The following is a 14,768-nucleotide window of genomic DNA, read 5'->3' as shown; positions in this document are numbered from 1 at the left end:
ATTTCACTCTTGATCTCGCTTCCATGAAGCACATCTGTTCCGTCTATGGAAAGAGAGTGGTATATCCCCCATCCTGCCACAGCTGTCAGCCAAGAGCAGAGATGTTGTAATTTGAGGTTGACAGCAAGATGACCCTTACGGGGTCACTACAGTTTCTGTCTTGTGACAGATCCTCCTGTGAAATATGGAGGTGCCGTGATGTTAAATCAATGTAACGAGTGATGTGGAGGTTTGAGATGAAGCTAAACATTAGCTTCCTTTGATTTTACCTTTTCATTTTTTTCTGGTGGGGCACCGCATTAGAAGAAGAATCACTTCTGGATAAATCATCTCTTCAGGTTTGCTGTTCTAACCAAATGACATTATCCTGAGGATCAGAAGGGCCTGAATATTAATTGTGCTCATTTAGGGTTCCATGTAAAGTTCTTATTGAAGACAGGGGACTCCCTATGAAATGTACAAAGTAGTAGAAACAAACATTCCTGTTAGAAATATTCAGAAAGTCATGTTGCCAGTTACAGATTTAGCACCAAGTAACTTAGCCATGGAAGTCAGAGTTGTGAAAGAATAACATTTATTTGAGCTGAAAAATATCCAAAGTTTTATTTCTAATAATTTAAGAAATAGATGTATCTGTTGTCTATTGCTGTATAACAAAGCACCCCCAAATTTAGTGGCTTAAAACAAGAACTATTTATTGAGGACAGGATTTCTTGGGTGGGCAGTTGAGGCTGGGCTCAGCTGTGAAGCTCTTCTGGTTTTGGCTGGAAATTTCTCATGTGTCTGCCAGCAGCTGCCAGCCAGCTAGTTAGCTCTGCACCTGGGGATTGGCTGGGACAATGTGGGTGAATGCGCTACATGTCTCTCATCAACCAGAAAACTAGCTTCAGCTTGTCCACATGGCATTGGGCTGGGTTCATAGAGAAAGAGTGGGAGCTTACATGCCTTTTGAGGTGTGGCTCAGAATGGGTGCAACATTCAGCCAAAGATCAGCTCAGATTCAAGGGTTGAAAAATACTTTCTCTATTGATGCCAGGGGCTACCTGCAAACTTAAAGTGGAAGGGAGAAAGAATTTTAGCCATTTTGATATCTGCCACAGATTATGCATCATTTTTACCCTATCTAATTCACATACTGGTAGATAAAATGTATGATATTTGAACTATACTTTTAGAAGGGGAAATCTTTTAAATTTTAGCTTTGATGGCAGTTTCAAACTGGGCCCTCCTTCAAAGCAACCAGTTAGGATGAAATTTTATTAACAATATTTTTGACTTCATTTTTTGCTTCTTTAACTTTAAAGAAGATCCTCATGTTTTCAGTGGTTGTCAGCCTCAGACTGTGACATAACCAATCACAGGCAAAGCAGGACTTCATAGTGGCAAGGAACACTACCTAGCTGCTGGCCTGGAAATCTTGTATAAAGATTTCAGAATAGCCATTGGGGGAAAAAAGGGGCATTTATTTGACAAATGGTGCTATTTCCATTTTTGTCTGCCCAATTTTAAATTCCCTCTTATTAAAATGGCAAATTCAGGCCCCAGAATAAATTGAACAAATGAAATACGTAACTGGAATATACACACTTCACCACTTCACTTTGTAATATGTAGACATCTTATGGATGCAAGGACATTTCATGGAAAGGGAGTTTTAAAATGACTTTGTATGTGTATAGAGAAAATAAAACTTTTTGATGTCTTGGCTCAAACTGAATAGGATCTCACTTAATAACCCATATAGTACTTTAAGATGATTTATTATTATGCTAATATTGTAATGTAATATTTATTAAGCATTGGAAGTGTGCAGAATACTAGATAGTCCACATAAAAGATCCTGATGGTTTCAAGGAAAAGGGCTAAGAAAGGCACTCTCCTAATCCCCAGGAAAGGAGGGTAATTCAGAATCTAGCTGAACCAATAAATCCTATTTAATTTAGTACGTATCATATGCCCCCCAAAAAGGTAGACTAACGGAAATAGAGAGTGATAATCTCTGATTAAAAGGTAGTCATTTTAACAGCACATTTACCTCCCTGACGAGTTTAGAAAGAGTCAGTTCAGTAAAATATTTCTCATTTTAAAAGTTTTGGCCAATAATCCTCTGCATTAGTATCTGATGTTCTAAAATCATAACTTACAGTGGTTTCTATAGAGACCAGCTTCATAACTATTATCCCAAACTACAAAATGAAATGCCTTTAAAAAATTATACCCTAACTATAACTTTATGGCATCACAATAAAATTTACAATCTTGGCATAAGGTATTTGAAAGTCTCAGACTAGAGTTATAAATCTGCAGTAAGAGGATAATTTTCCTAAAAAATTAATAGTATACTTTAAAAGAACATCTCTACTGTGGCCAAGAGAAATGAAAAAAAAAAATTGAGCCAATTATTTAGATGACTACAAAACAAAATCCATACTTCAAAATACCAGGATCCAAATTCTCCAAAAGGAGCCTTTTTTGAGGGGGAAAAAAAAAGGACATAATTTGAGGAAAGAGTTTCTTAGTTTGCCATAATTCTACCTTGCTTAGCCAGTTAAGATCTGGGAAGAAAAAGTAAAGCCAGTGCTAAAAAGGGACTTAGAAATAGCATTTCCTATTTCATGAAACAGTGCTCACTGACTTAAGGGTTGTATCCTCAACTCATCTTTAAGTAGAATTGTCACAGAGGTTGATGAAAATCTTGGGCGAAAATTGATGAAAAATAAGTTCTCTGTATGTGCGTTCATAAATATGCTATACATGTATATATAAGTATATATATAATGTTATCAATTTGATTAAAAAAAGATGTTCTAGCTTTTGGGGGGGGGTCTCTAAGCAAGGAAAATAATACAAAAATGCACCCTTACATGTTTTGTGGGTAATGGTAGGTGGAGCTGGTGGGAGAAAAGTATCCTGATTATTAGTTTGTGTATATACATGGGAAAAACACAGATTGATTAACTTTCTCTCTGAAAAGGCTACTTAACATTCCTTCTATTTAAACAAAGGTATACTGTAGATATCTATGTTGCCATTGTACTAAAACATAAATACAAACTTATTTATTTGTAATATGCATTCATGGTAATGCATATTCTTTTAAGCAAGGAATGTAGTGTTATTTAATAATTCACAAAGAACATTTTAGGATAGTATTCTTCATGCTGGTGGATCGATTAGAGTTTTTAAATCCAGATATATTTTATTTGGTGGTTTTTATTTACAATTTGAAGAGGGGATTTTGTTACAGAGCAGTAAAAGTAAATACATGTTCGAATAGTATAACACAACATACACATCTCTTATGGGAATAATATCACCTACCAATTACAGCTTTATGGTAAAATACTGGTGACAGAGCTCTGCAGTATATACACTGAAGCCTCTGAAAAGTGATGTAGAAATTGGTTGAATCAACCAGTTCTTGTTTGCTTCTTTTAAAATTACATGTAAGCACATACGCATTTGTAATACACAGGAACATAACACATATGTGCCTAATTACATGGTTTAGTTTATCAAAATGACTGCTCAAAATTCTATATGTTTAAAAAGTTTACTATGTAGGTCTTTTTGAAATTATGTCTTGAAATGAGCAAAACAACACCACAAAGATGGTTAGTTCATAAATAAGAAATTCTAAAAATGCCTCTTTAAGAGGATTTCAGCAACTTGTAAAAGTGCTTCTACTTATTCACAGACTTCAAGAGAAGGAATGCTGTGAAACAAACTCCAGGAAGCACAAGAAAACGAAAGGGAGAATGTGGAAAAGTGAAACATTGATGGTGGAAGTTCAAGGTCACATGCTGAAGGCAGAAATGGGAACCTGTATTTAGTAGAGGGTCCTCCTCCCATCCCCTGCCTTTCTAGGCTGCAGCCAGGAGAGACAACTAGATCAGAAATAGAAAAGGAACATGTTCTAAGGTCGGTAAGGAGAAAAAAGCTAGCAGAGTTAATTCTAAAGATTCTGAGAAAGCTGTTGTAAAAGGGGGTGAAGAGGGGGAGACAGTTCCACTAAGTAACTTTAGTCTCTGGGCAGCACAGCTGGGTGACAGTTTGGTGATAGAACCTGGGTTCTTAGGGCTTTGGAATGAATCATAAAGTTCTAGGAAGATAGATTAGCAGGGTTGTCTTAAATACCATTATGTTAGTCACCTGTTGGAAAGTTTTGTTTTTTTTTTTTTTTGGTCTAATTATTATTTCTTTAGTCTTTGCTTCTGAGTTTATTTCCTTTATTATCTCTTCTGTGTATCAGTTCTAATTTAACTGCTGTATTAAACAAGAGGTGCTTAGACTATGGACTGGGGGGTTTGATTCAACAGCTTATTCCCTTTATTTGTCTGGACACTTGATTCAGTAGATTTCCACTTCTATCTGGTGGCAACTAATGCAAAAAGGAAGTCCAAACTAGTCTAAAATTGAAGATGAATCTACATTTAAAAGTAAGCTTTGCCCTGCACATTTTGGAAATGGCCATGTGAAAATTATTTTCAAAGTGTCATTTTCTTTTAATAGAGGATTATGAAATTCACTTCTCTGAAATATCAACATTCCTGCCTTGATGGTTACCTGGAACATTTCTACAGACAAATAAGTACAGAACTTACTTTTTTGCCTGAAATATTGGAGTAGTTAAGGTAGAAGTAAGTTATCCAGATCAGTGATTCTCAGTACTCTGTGCGGATTAGAATTTCCTGAGAAGCTTTTAAAAAATTACAAATAGCAGGTCCCCACCCCTAACCAATTAAAACAGGGAGTGGGGTGCTGGCATTGCTCTTTTGTAAAAAAAACTCCCTAGGTGATTCTAATTCCAAGGTTAGAACACCCATCTAGATTATTCCAGGTGAAAAAATAATAAACAAACAAAGAACTACTGTATTTTAATCTGAAGCATTGCTTCAGTGTCATTTATTTTAAAACCACCAGTACACTCAGTCACCTGTAGTTTTATATCCAAACATATTGAGAATATAGCTAAGCCTTTCTGCAGTCCATTCCCAACCAACTGTGCAGGTCTCTTGGCTCCCTACAACCCTGTTTCAATCTTGAACTCAAAGCATTCAGACACTCCTGGCACTTTTCTTCCTCCCTGTTTTAGCTTCTTGCTGTTTTCTTTCTGACATACCTGAACTTTGTTCTATACTTGGCATAATGCTATTTATCCTTTAAAGGCCAGCTTCAAAGTCATTGCCTCTGAGACAACAGGCTAATCATAATTACTTTATATAATGCTGATTTGTATAAATTCAAATCACTTGAATATTTTCTTGAAGAGACAAAGTCACATTATGTAGCAATAAGTATACAGTTAATAATACCTCTCTCAAACTTGAAGTATCTGTCATATTGCTGCTTAGTTACTCCAATATCAATAATTACTTAGGTATATAATCTCAGAAGGCATTTGATTTAAGTTTATGAATTATTTCTCATAGACATTTGAATTATGTCCTGAAAATTCCAGTGCCTTTTATTCCAACTCCTTGAATCATTTTAGGGAAAACCATAATGTATGATTCTTTTTCTGCTGAAAATAGTACTATCCAGACTTTAAACAAAGTCCTAATATTTAAAATATTAGAACATTCATATTCTTTTGATATGTTGATTTTTCACATTTGCTTATAGTATGTGTTTCAAATAGGAAATAAGGGGATATAATTTCTTTTTCTTTACTCCTTTTAGCTTTGATGCCACAGGAAGTCAGCTTGCTAACTCCCTGATACCTGATATTTCCCTGACAAAAAAGACTCTGATGAGAATCAGCATTTTCCCCAAGATAGGAGTTGTGTATTCTCATCTTCCTAAAGATACATATGTCCCTTAAAAGCATCCAGAATATTTCCTGCAAAACTTCCTCAGTCATAGGAGCACTTCTTAGAGCTGCTATCAGAAAGGCTGAGGGAAGAAAAGCACCCTTCCTGCAACTGAAAAAACAAATGCAGCCTAAAATAGGCCAAGCACTTGAACCATCAGCAAGATTGAGGGGGTAGGAAAGAACATTTCAAATAAAAAATTGATTAAAAAATTAAAGCTTATCCTTCTGTTCTCTAGCTTAAGTTTTCTGACTTCTTTCTCACTGCTGGAATGTTGTGAAATATACAGATGGTAGAGGAGAATTTGTGTTAATACTTTGTATTTCTTAATTTAGGAAGGTGGTTGGTTTGTTAGGGTGGTCTGCAGTGCAATCTGTAATTACACAGATTGCAATTTATATCTAGTCACAAAAGAAGAGTTACTTTTTTGGGACAATTTCAGGATCTCTTCAGATAGGAAAAGTTTCTGTAATTGAGGAACTACTCAACTTTTACGCAAGAACCCATAACATCCAGGTAATTCCATGCCTATGTGGCCTGTTCGTTTCCCCCAGGTCTGTACTGATCATGACCCCAGATTCTCCATCAAACTCAATCCCGGCCGAGCTACAGGCAATAGCCCCGCTGGGTGCGGACTGCAGGCCCACCACTGGAGGGCGTCTGGACGCTTCCAAACAGCTTCGAAGCGCCTGGAAATCTAGAGCTCGAGGACTGGGAAGTGCAGGAGGAAGAACGTGATATTTGATTTTATTGGGCTAATAAGTACAGGAGAGAACAGACAGGTTTGGGAGCCAAACTAAGATGCTTGCTTTCTTGGGATCAGCCCTTCTTGCTGAGGCAAGCAAACTCCCTAGAGAGCAAGAGAGCTAATCATACCACGTAGGCCCGAGCCCGTGGAGCCCCGCGAGGGCGAGTCTCAGGGTTTGTAGCCCCGCAGCGCCGGGCGCCTGGCTAGCTTCCCGGGCTCCGGAGGACACCGTGACGCGTCCCGAGGCGCGGGGGCCGCCTCACTATCAGGCAGTCGTGCTTCGGTGGCGGCCGGGCTGAGGTGCTGCAACCTGCTCCAGAAGTCCGGGAACGCAAGGCCTTTTCCTATAATAAAGGAGCTCCTTCCCTGACCCCCATTTCTTGACGCATCGGGTTCGCTCAAAGCGTTTATCCTTTGGGGAGGGGGCAGCGAACCAACCTCGGAGTTGAAATAGAAAAGGTGAAAGGGGTTCCTGGCGGGCTCCTCTGCCGCAATTCATTTCCTCCCGGTCAAAGGTTCGCACTGAATTGTAATCACTTTACACTGTGGTTTTTCTCGATTAAAAAACAAAAGTGTTTTCAGAGCATCACTTTGAAGTCTTGCTTCCTGCTCGTGAGCCTTTAAATCCCTGGTAGGAAGAGGGGAGTGGAAAGGCACATGAGAGATGCTCAGGTTTCCAGATAACCTGGCGCCAAGCAATCGTGCGTTGTGAACAACAGGGCAGAGATTTACAAGAACACGTATTCACTGAGGTTCCCTGCCAGCCGGCTGCTGGGACTTCGTGTCACTTGAGGGGCCCAGGAGACAGATTTCGGCTCTCTAGCTACAGGATGGGAACTGGTTTCTTTATAATTGAAAGACCCTACTCTCAGGTAAAAAGATGTCAAATTACTCCTCAGCTCAGATGGAATGCAGCAGCCAAAGGGTTACGCGCGTCTGCTGGGTTCGGGCGGAGGAGAGGGCGCCTAGGCACTCCCAGTAATTCAATTAGTCAGGTTTCTGGAAGGTGGGGCCGGGGAGTGGGGTAGGAGGCGTGGGGAAGGGAGGAGATTAGGAAAACGCCTCTTTCTCGTGGAGCAGACCAATCCGGTTAGAGTAAAGAGAGAGGAAAAAACCCCGAGCTGTAAGCAAACAGCAGGCCGTTCCCTGACTGGCTGCTCCAACTATCCCCCCACCCTTCCCAAGTAAACTGCAAGGAGGAGGAAAAAAAATAAAAAATAAAAAAAGCAGCCCACATGACCCGGGCCGCGGCGGCAGCAGGGCTAGCTGGGCGCGGGCTGGCGGCGCCTCCCCCTCTGGGTCCGGGGCTCACACCCGCGCTCGCGCCGCCCGCCTGCCCCGCACCCTGTGCTACACGCCCCCCCGCCCCCCTCGCGCCGCCCACGTCCACGTTCACGCGCGCGGCCTCGCGCTCCGGTGCGGCTGCTGCTGCTGCTGCTGGGTCGACGCTGCTGTCGGCTTTACACGCAGGTCATTAACGAGGGGGCGTGCCCGAGGAGGTTTTTTTTTTTTTTCCCATAAAGCATTTTTTCCTCTCTTTTTTTTCCTCTTCTGCAAAACTGACTTTTACCCCTTTCCACTTCTCTCCAGTCGTTTCAATCCCTCCCAGGCTGCTTGTGCTGCTACTGCCGCACTCAAGTTTATTTTCCCGTCTGGTAAAGGTTTTGGGATTCTGTTGTTGATTTTCACCTCTTGTTGCTGCTGTGCCCACGGAGGGAAAGAGGAGCAGCTGCGGGAGGATCGGGAAGGTTTTCTGATGTAGTCATCGGGGAGGTGCTACACGCTTGTGCGCTCGCTCTCTTTTTTTTTTTTCCTCCTTTCGCATTTCAAACTGATTGATGCATCTCTACAAGTTGCCGGGCTTGGGGTCGGACCAGTTGGAGTCGCAGGGACTCTTCTAAGAGCTCACCCGGGTCTCTTGGTACGGCGTCTGGGGGTTCAGTCTTGCTCCTGGAAGGCGATCGGAGACTGACATCAGCCCATCCAGGAGTTGAAGGGATTCATTTGAAAGTGATTGTTTCCCCTCCCGTTCTCCAGTCGAATAGTTGGGTTGGCGTCGTCCTGCAGGTTTGGGCATCCCAGCTCTGCCTGGCTGTCTGGTTCATAACCTCGGCTCTTCGTTCACTCCAGTGTACTCACTGCCGGCCAAGAAAAGCACGCGCGAGAAATCCCCGAGACTCCGCCAGCGGCCGGGGTGTCGCCTCCCTCCTCCACCGCCGCCGCCGTCGCAGTCTGAGCCCGCCGGGGGACCTGCCGGAAGACGCGAAGAGCCAAACTTTTCTTTGAGGTTTCAGAGGCAACACCGTTCCTCTCCACCTTAGCTGCCGCTTAACCAGTTCCAGGACGCCGGCGGAGCTGGGTTTGTGGCAACAGATCCCCACCCTTTTCGGCGCGGCGCGGCGCGGCGTGGCGCACCGCCCCGAATCCGCAGCACCTACGACTCCGAGATTTCCAGGGGTCACCCGATTAAGGCACAGAGGAGGCGGGGGAAAGGGGGTCCTCAGACTCTTGGGGCCACAGGCGCGACGCCCCCCATCCACACGGAGCCCTCCTCCTGCAGTTTCCCACTGGCCGCCAAAGTAACTTGGAGCGAAGCGGGGCGCAGTGAGAGGGCCCTGGGCAGCGGTGAAGCCGTGAGCAGCCCCCGGCGCCGACGCTGAGCCGGGCCCGGCGGGCCGGTGTATGTCTCCCTTCGGCCGTGGTGCGCAACTCCCGGTGACTGTGCAGCGTGCGCCGCCGCCTGCTCCGACCCGCGCTGCCGCCGCCCGGCCCGGAGCGCACCTCCTTCTCCCGGGGTAACCGGCCTGCCGCCGCTGCCCGAGACACAGCTTGGCACCCCCTTCCCCCGCCCTCGCCGCCGCCACCACACACACACACACACACACACACACACGCACGCTTCTCTCCATCTTGTGATTCCTTTTTTTCCTTCTGAACCTTCCAGTGGGGGTGCGAGTTTGTCTTTATTCCACCCCCCACCTCCCTCCACCGCCTTTTCATCTCCCTTTCCTCCCCCTCCCCGGCTTGGTGCGCGCCTCTTTATTTTCTCGCCTCTCTTCATTTTTATTTATTCATATTTATTTGGCTCTTGCTCTCTCAATCTCTCTTTCCTTCCCTCCCACCTTCCCTCCCTCCGTATCTCTGCTCTCTCTCCCCGGAGTGGCGCGTCGGGGGCTCCGCCGCTGGCCAAGCGTGATGTTGCACGTGGAGATGTTGACGCTGATATTTCTGGTGCTCTGGATGTGTGTGTTCAGCCAGGACCCGGGCTCCAAGGCCGTTGCCGATCGCTACGCCGTCTACTGGAACAGCAGCAACCCGAGGTAAGGCAGTGGGGGGGCGGAAAGCCAGGGCTATCCGGGCCTAGGGGCCCTGCGGAAGGAGCGGCCGCGCCTGGGTCCAGTGCGCATCGGCCGCCTGCGGCGCGCACTCTCAGAGCCTGCGTCGCCCGGGTGCCGGTGGCTTTCGAGGCGCCCGCGGGAAACGCTCCCGTCGCACCCCTCTTTGTTAAGACGCGGCAAAGAGCCCGGGCGTCCCCGGGGTTGCTCAGACCCTCAGCCTCTGCGGAGCGCGGGGACACTGGAAAAAGGCGGGAGCCCGGGAGTCGAGACTTCGCTTCCCCACCCGGCAGGCTGGCCAGCATCCGGATCCAGGCGCAGGGCTTGGGCACGGGGAGCCCCAGGTGCCCGCCACCAGGAGCCCCCGCTTGGAGTGCCGGTGCTTAGGGACTGGGGGGAGAACCTGCCAAATATCCCGAAGTTTGGAGGGTTTTTTTGGTTTTGTTTTGTTTTGTTTTTAATTTTCCTTCCTTTTTTTCCGGTGCGCTCGGAGAGCGCACTGGCTGGGGGAAGTGAAGGGGGCTGGGAAGCGGAAGCTTTAGGTTTTTATTTTCCTCTTTAAGTGGGAGGAAATCATCCGGCCCCTAGGTCAGTCTGGGCCCGGCTTTCTTGGCAGTATAGAGGATTCTCCCACCTCCTCCACCACCCGGTGGGCCAAGGTGCCAGAAAGTTTGGTCTAATGCCGGGTTACGTCATGCGTGCGGAGCTAGCTGCTGGAGTTGGCCGAACCGGGAGGTGGGAGCGCTTCGTCTGAAGCCCGGCGGCGTGCAGCAGGAGGAACACGCGCGTTTACCTGGAACCGTTTTGCGGGCGTCCCCGAAGCCCGCAGAGTACGCGGGAGGTTAGAGGTGGGCGCCCCGGGTCGCACTAGCGCTCCTGCTGGACCCTGGCCACCCGCACATGTCCCTTGCTCCCACACCCTGGAATGGGGTAGGAGTGGGGTTGTCCAAAATGCCGGGCGGACCCCTCCCGATCCAGAGTAGGTCCAAGTCTATCGTGCAGCAGCCCTCTGGGCCCATATTGCTCTGCTTCTCTGGGACTGAGGCCAGCTTCCAGCTGTGGTCTAGTCTTGGTCCCCGCCAAGAGGGAGGGAAATAGCATTGATTATACGTAAAACCCCAGGCTTTCCCCTAGGTTGGAGTGGAAGTTAGGAGGATAGAAACGAGAGGACAAGGAGAGAGTTTGTGGTTGCTGCGTGTCCAGTGCGCCTGGGGAGAGGGAGCTGATGGGCCACCTCCAGTTTTTCCTACCTCCCAGTGGCCCTCTCCAGTCGGCCTCCCGCCTTCCTTTGTCATGCAGGCTTGGGAAGGATTCCCCCGCTTGAAGTAATGTCCTCTCAGATAAGGATGGGCAGATTTCCTTACAAGCTGTCCACCGGTTTCCAAATGGAGAGTCTCCCCAACTTGCTACCCCAGGAAAGGTAGTCACACCCGGGAAGCCCAGGTCATAATTGCACTGCCTGGTCCAAGTGGAGACATCCCTGAAAGTTTGGTTAAAAAGAAAAGTCTCCTGAAGGTGGGTGGTGTGATGGAAAGCAATTTCTTGTTTGACATGCCACTTACCACTATTAAGAAAAGAGAAAGAGAAGCCATCCTGCCAGAAGAGATGCCTTTTATTAAAGCTGACAAGACAAATAGAGCAAGCTTTCCAGTTGTGATGGTGTTAAAAGCAAGTCTCATTATGTTGGCTGGTTTTATTCCCTTTTGGGCTTTATTAGACAGCATATACGAAACAGGAATTTATATTTCTAAACTTTAGTGCTTTATTAAATAGAAATTGATTAGTTGAATTTGGGACTATTTGCTCTTGGTTGTCTCCCCCTCCACCAACTCCAAACTTCACAGCATAATCTTTTTCTCATTGTATTAATTGTTTTGGATACTTGGGTGTTCCAGTCATCTGGGTTAAAACAGAAAGAATTAGCAACATTCCCACTCTGCCCCTCCTTCTTAACCTGTCAAGCTAGTCTGAGTTAGTTTGAGGACATTTTATCTTCGGTTATCTCTGTTTTATGCTTTTGATACTGTTGTTTGGTTTGAGATTAGCACATTGATTTCTGTCACAGGTCATGTTTTTTAATAGATCTGCCCTGCCTGTAGAAAATTCTTCTGCTCAGGAAGCCATGGTGGCTTTGAACCTACCCAGACAAAGTTAATCTGTAGAATTTTAGAATACCAAGAGTATTCTCAAGTCAGTATTCTGATTTGAGGTTTGTGGAAATATCTTTCTATTCGATCATTAACAATTTAGTAATGTTCAAAAGAAAGAATGAGGTGCCCCCCCCAAGAGATTCAGCTCTAACTTTAGTACTCTTAGAGGTTTGTGGATGTGTTATCTTCATATGTTACCACAGTAAAAAGTAATGTAATTTTAAAATTACGTACTGGTGCACAAATTTATCTTAGAAATTTTGAATAAGATGGTGCTTTTCTGGTGAATAAAGAACAGTCACCTTGGATGTAATTTAAAAGGAGCGAAATGCAAAATAAGTAATTTAGAAATAAACAGTTCATCACAAAAGATAGTGAAAAAATATTTTAGAAAATTTGCTTAGGTTTACTAAATTTAAACATTTTAATGTTTTACATTTTCTTTTCATCTGAGTTGTCACTTTGTAAAGTAAGCTAGCCATGACTTTCGGTTTTACCTAAATCCTATCTTTTAAGATTTTGCTAAACTAATAAATATAATTAGATGTAAATCTTTTGGGAAAAAGTGGAAAACTTTAACTGCGACTTAAATAGATTTAAAACACTCTTCTCTTAGAATAAAAGTTAGATTGGTCATATTAAGCTGATCATAAATGGATATTGTGGCAAAATAAAGTAAATATATTTAAAGTTATACTAATGAACTTCAACTTGAAATTGTTTAGATAAAATTAAGTATTACATCTTGATCATAGGGTTTAAATATCTTATTTTGTAGCTTGTGAAATCATAGTTTATCAGCTGCATTGGATTTCATTACTGACTCTACTGATACCATAAGCATCCATTGATCCACAGAGGAAAAAATTTAAAACTTACTGTCAGATAGTTTTGCTATTAGGATCGGTCTTCTCAGGTATTCACTTCTGTGAAGTAGATAATTCAGTTTTCAAATGCTGATAACTTTTTAATTGACAGTATTTATTGGGCCGTGGGCCAAACTGATTTCGTGCTGACTTGCCAAAGACCTCTAAAGTAGCAACTGAGACTTATCAGTCTGAATAGAAATATAGGATAACATTAGAGTAAATGCATTTTTCATAAACATTTGGAAAGTTGCATGAGTTTCACCTGAATAGTGAGAGCAATAGGAGGATCCTTTTAATGTTACACCAAATTCTGAACCGGCATATTACTAAGTTTGAGTAATGAAAATCCAAGTCAAGAGGAATACAGCTGTTCTTAATTTCTTTAATAATTGAGGAAGCTTTAAAGTGACTTTAAAAAAGACTTTTGATTATAAAATCTTGTGTTCTCCCTTAGTAGCTCTGCTTAAAAGATAGAGGTGACTCAATATTAAGAGTATGCCTCTTAACCTGAAGCATGCTATAAACAATTTGGTGCTTCCAAAGAGAATATTTTGTCAAATGCTGTGTATATTGAAAAGTTCTTGGATTCATTTGACCAGTTGCCAAAATGATGCTAGTATAATTAAACATGTCTCTTACTGGTTGGCATTAATGGATGGAATAGTAAAATAATACAATGTCAAATATAACCAGCACACTTTAAGAGTACTGATATTCCTCAGTTACTACTTTGCTTCTGTTAAGGTTTGAGTATCACCAATTTGAAATGTTATTCTTTTATGGGAAAAAAAATCTGTATAATTCATCCCGGGTTGTCTAAATTTTAACCTAATCATATATTTTCTCTGGACTTGTAAATTAAACATTTCATGTTAGAGTAGCAGGTAATTGGCACCATTTAGTTTTGCTAACATGTAATCTTGGAGTTGTGAAAGTGATGTGAATTCTAGGTCAGCACTCCCAGACCTTTCAGGCAGTATAGGTCATAAGCATGTGACTATAGAGAGAAGTAGTAACATTTTTTTCCTAACCATAACCCTTTGGGTATTTTTCCTCTTTTAAAATTTACTTGTTTTGTTTGTAAAAATCTGAGCCGTTACTGTTTTATTATATGTATGTATACTAGTACTGAGTCTTTTCCACTGACAAATGAGATCAATTTGGTTTAAATCTAAGAATTTGTTTGGAGGAAAGATGGAAAGTTGATTTTGGTTTTGAATGTGTTTTATCACCAAACTTGTAAAGGATTAACTTTATTTTTTGAAATTTTAAGTGTTTTAAATAGTATTTTACACATTAGAGACTTGAAAGTTTTTCAAGTAAAAGGCATTACTTAGAATCTTTTAACTTTATTAACTCTGAACCTCAGTGTAATGTATCACTTTATTGGATGTAATGAGGTAATTTTATTATTTTGATATTTATATCAAGTTTTATCTGAACTTCTGGATAAAAATAAAATAGTGTGATAAAGATTTATCCCATGTTTTTACCCTCATCCATTTATACAAAGCCTGAAATGAATCTTCCCCCTTTCATCCTATTTTTGATTTAGACATTTGTAGGAGAAAACTATGCGTCTTATTTTTGGCCAGTTTTCCATAGAAGTTTGAAAGCAAAATAAACTACTGAGATGTTATGTTGCATCAGTTTTATGCATTATGTTATTTATTCATAATAAGCTATCAAAAACAGTCAACTGTTTTTTTAGGTGACTAAAACTGGAACATCAGTGCTGTTTGAGGCACACTTGGCTGTACAATGTAATTTGGCATTTCCAGTGTGAGACCAAGGTCAATAAACTCCTTGTGATGAAAAGAACCAGGGTGAGCCTTCAGTAGTTCGTTACTCCC

General features: G+C 42.9%; 1 protein-coding gene across 5 annotated transcripts in view; it reads left to right on the top strand.

Moving 5' to 3' along the window:
* Window positions 1-14,768, top strand: part of EFNA5 (ephrin A5) — a 368,306-nt gene that overhangs the window by 90,919 nt on the left and 262,619 nt on the right. The window contains exons 1-2 of one of the 5 annotated variants that reach the window (XM_032476464.1): window positions 7,738-8,031; window positions 8,692-9,881. The exons of 2 other annotated variants lie outside the window; for them this stretch is intronic. In XM_032476464.1, coding sequence (XP_032332355.1) covers window positions 9,757-9,881 — 125 coding nt within the window. In that variant the 5' untranslated portion in view covers window positions 7,738-8,031; window positions 8,692-9,756. 2 more of the 5 variants (XM_032476465.1, XM_006177112.3) reach the window with 2 other exon arrangements.

This window comes from Camelus ferus, chromosome 3 (genome assembly GCF_009834535.1).
Source record: "Camelus ferus isolate YT-003-E chromosome 3, BCGSAC_Cfer_1.0, whole genome shotgun sequence".
NCBI classification, from domain to species: domain Eukaryota; kingdom Metazoa; phylum Chordata; class Mammalia; order Artiodactyla; family Camelidae; genus Camelus; species Camelus ferus.
Note: the sequence above shows the minus strand (reverse complement) of the source record. Positions and strands in the feature narration are given on the sequence as shown.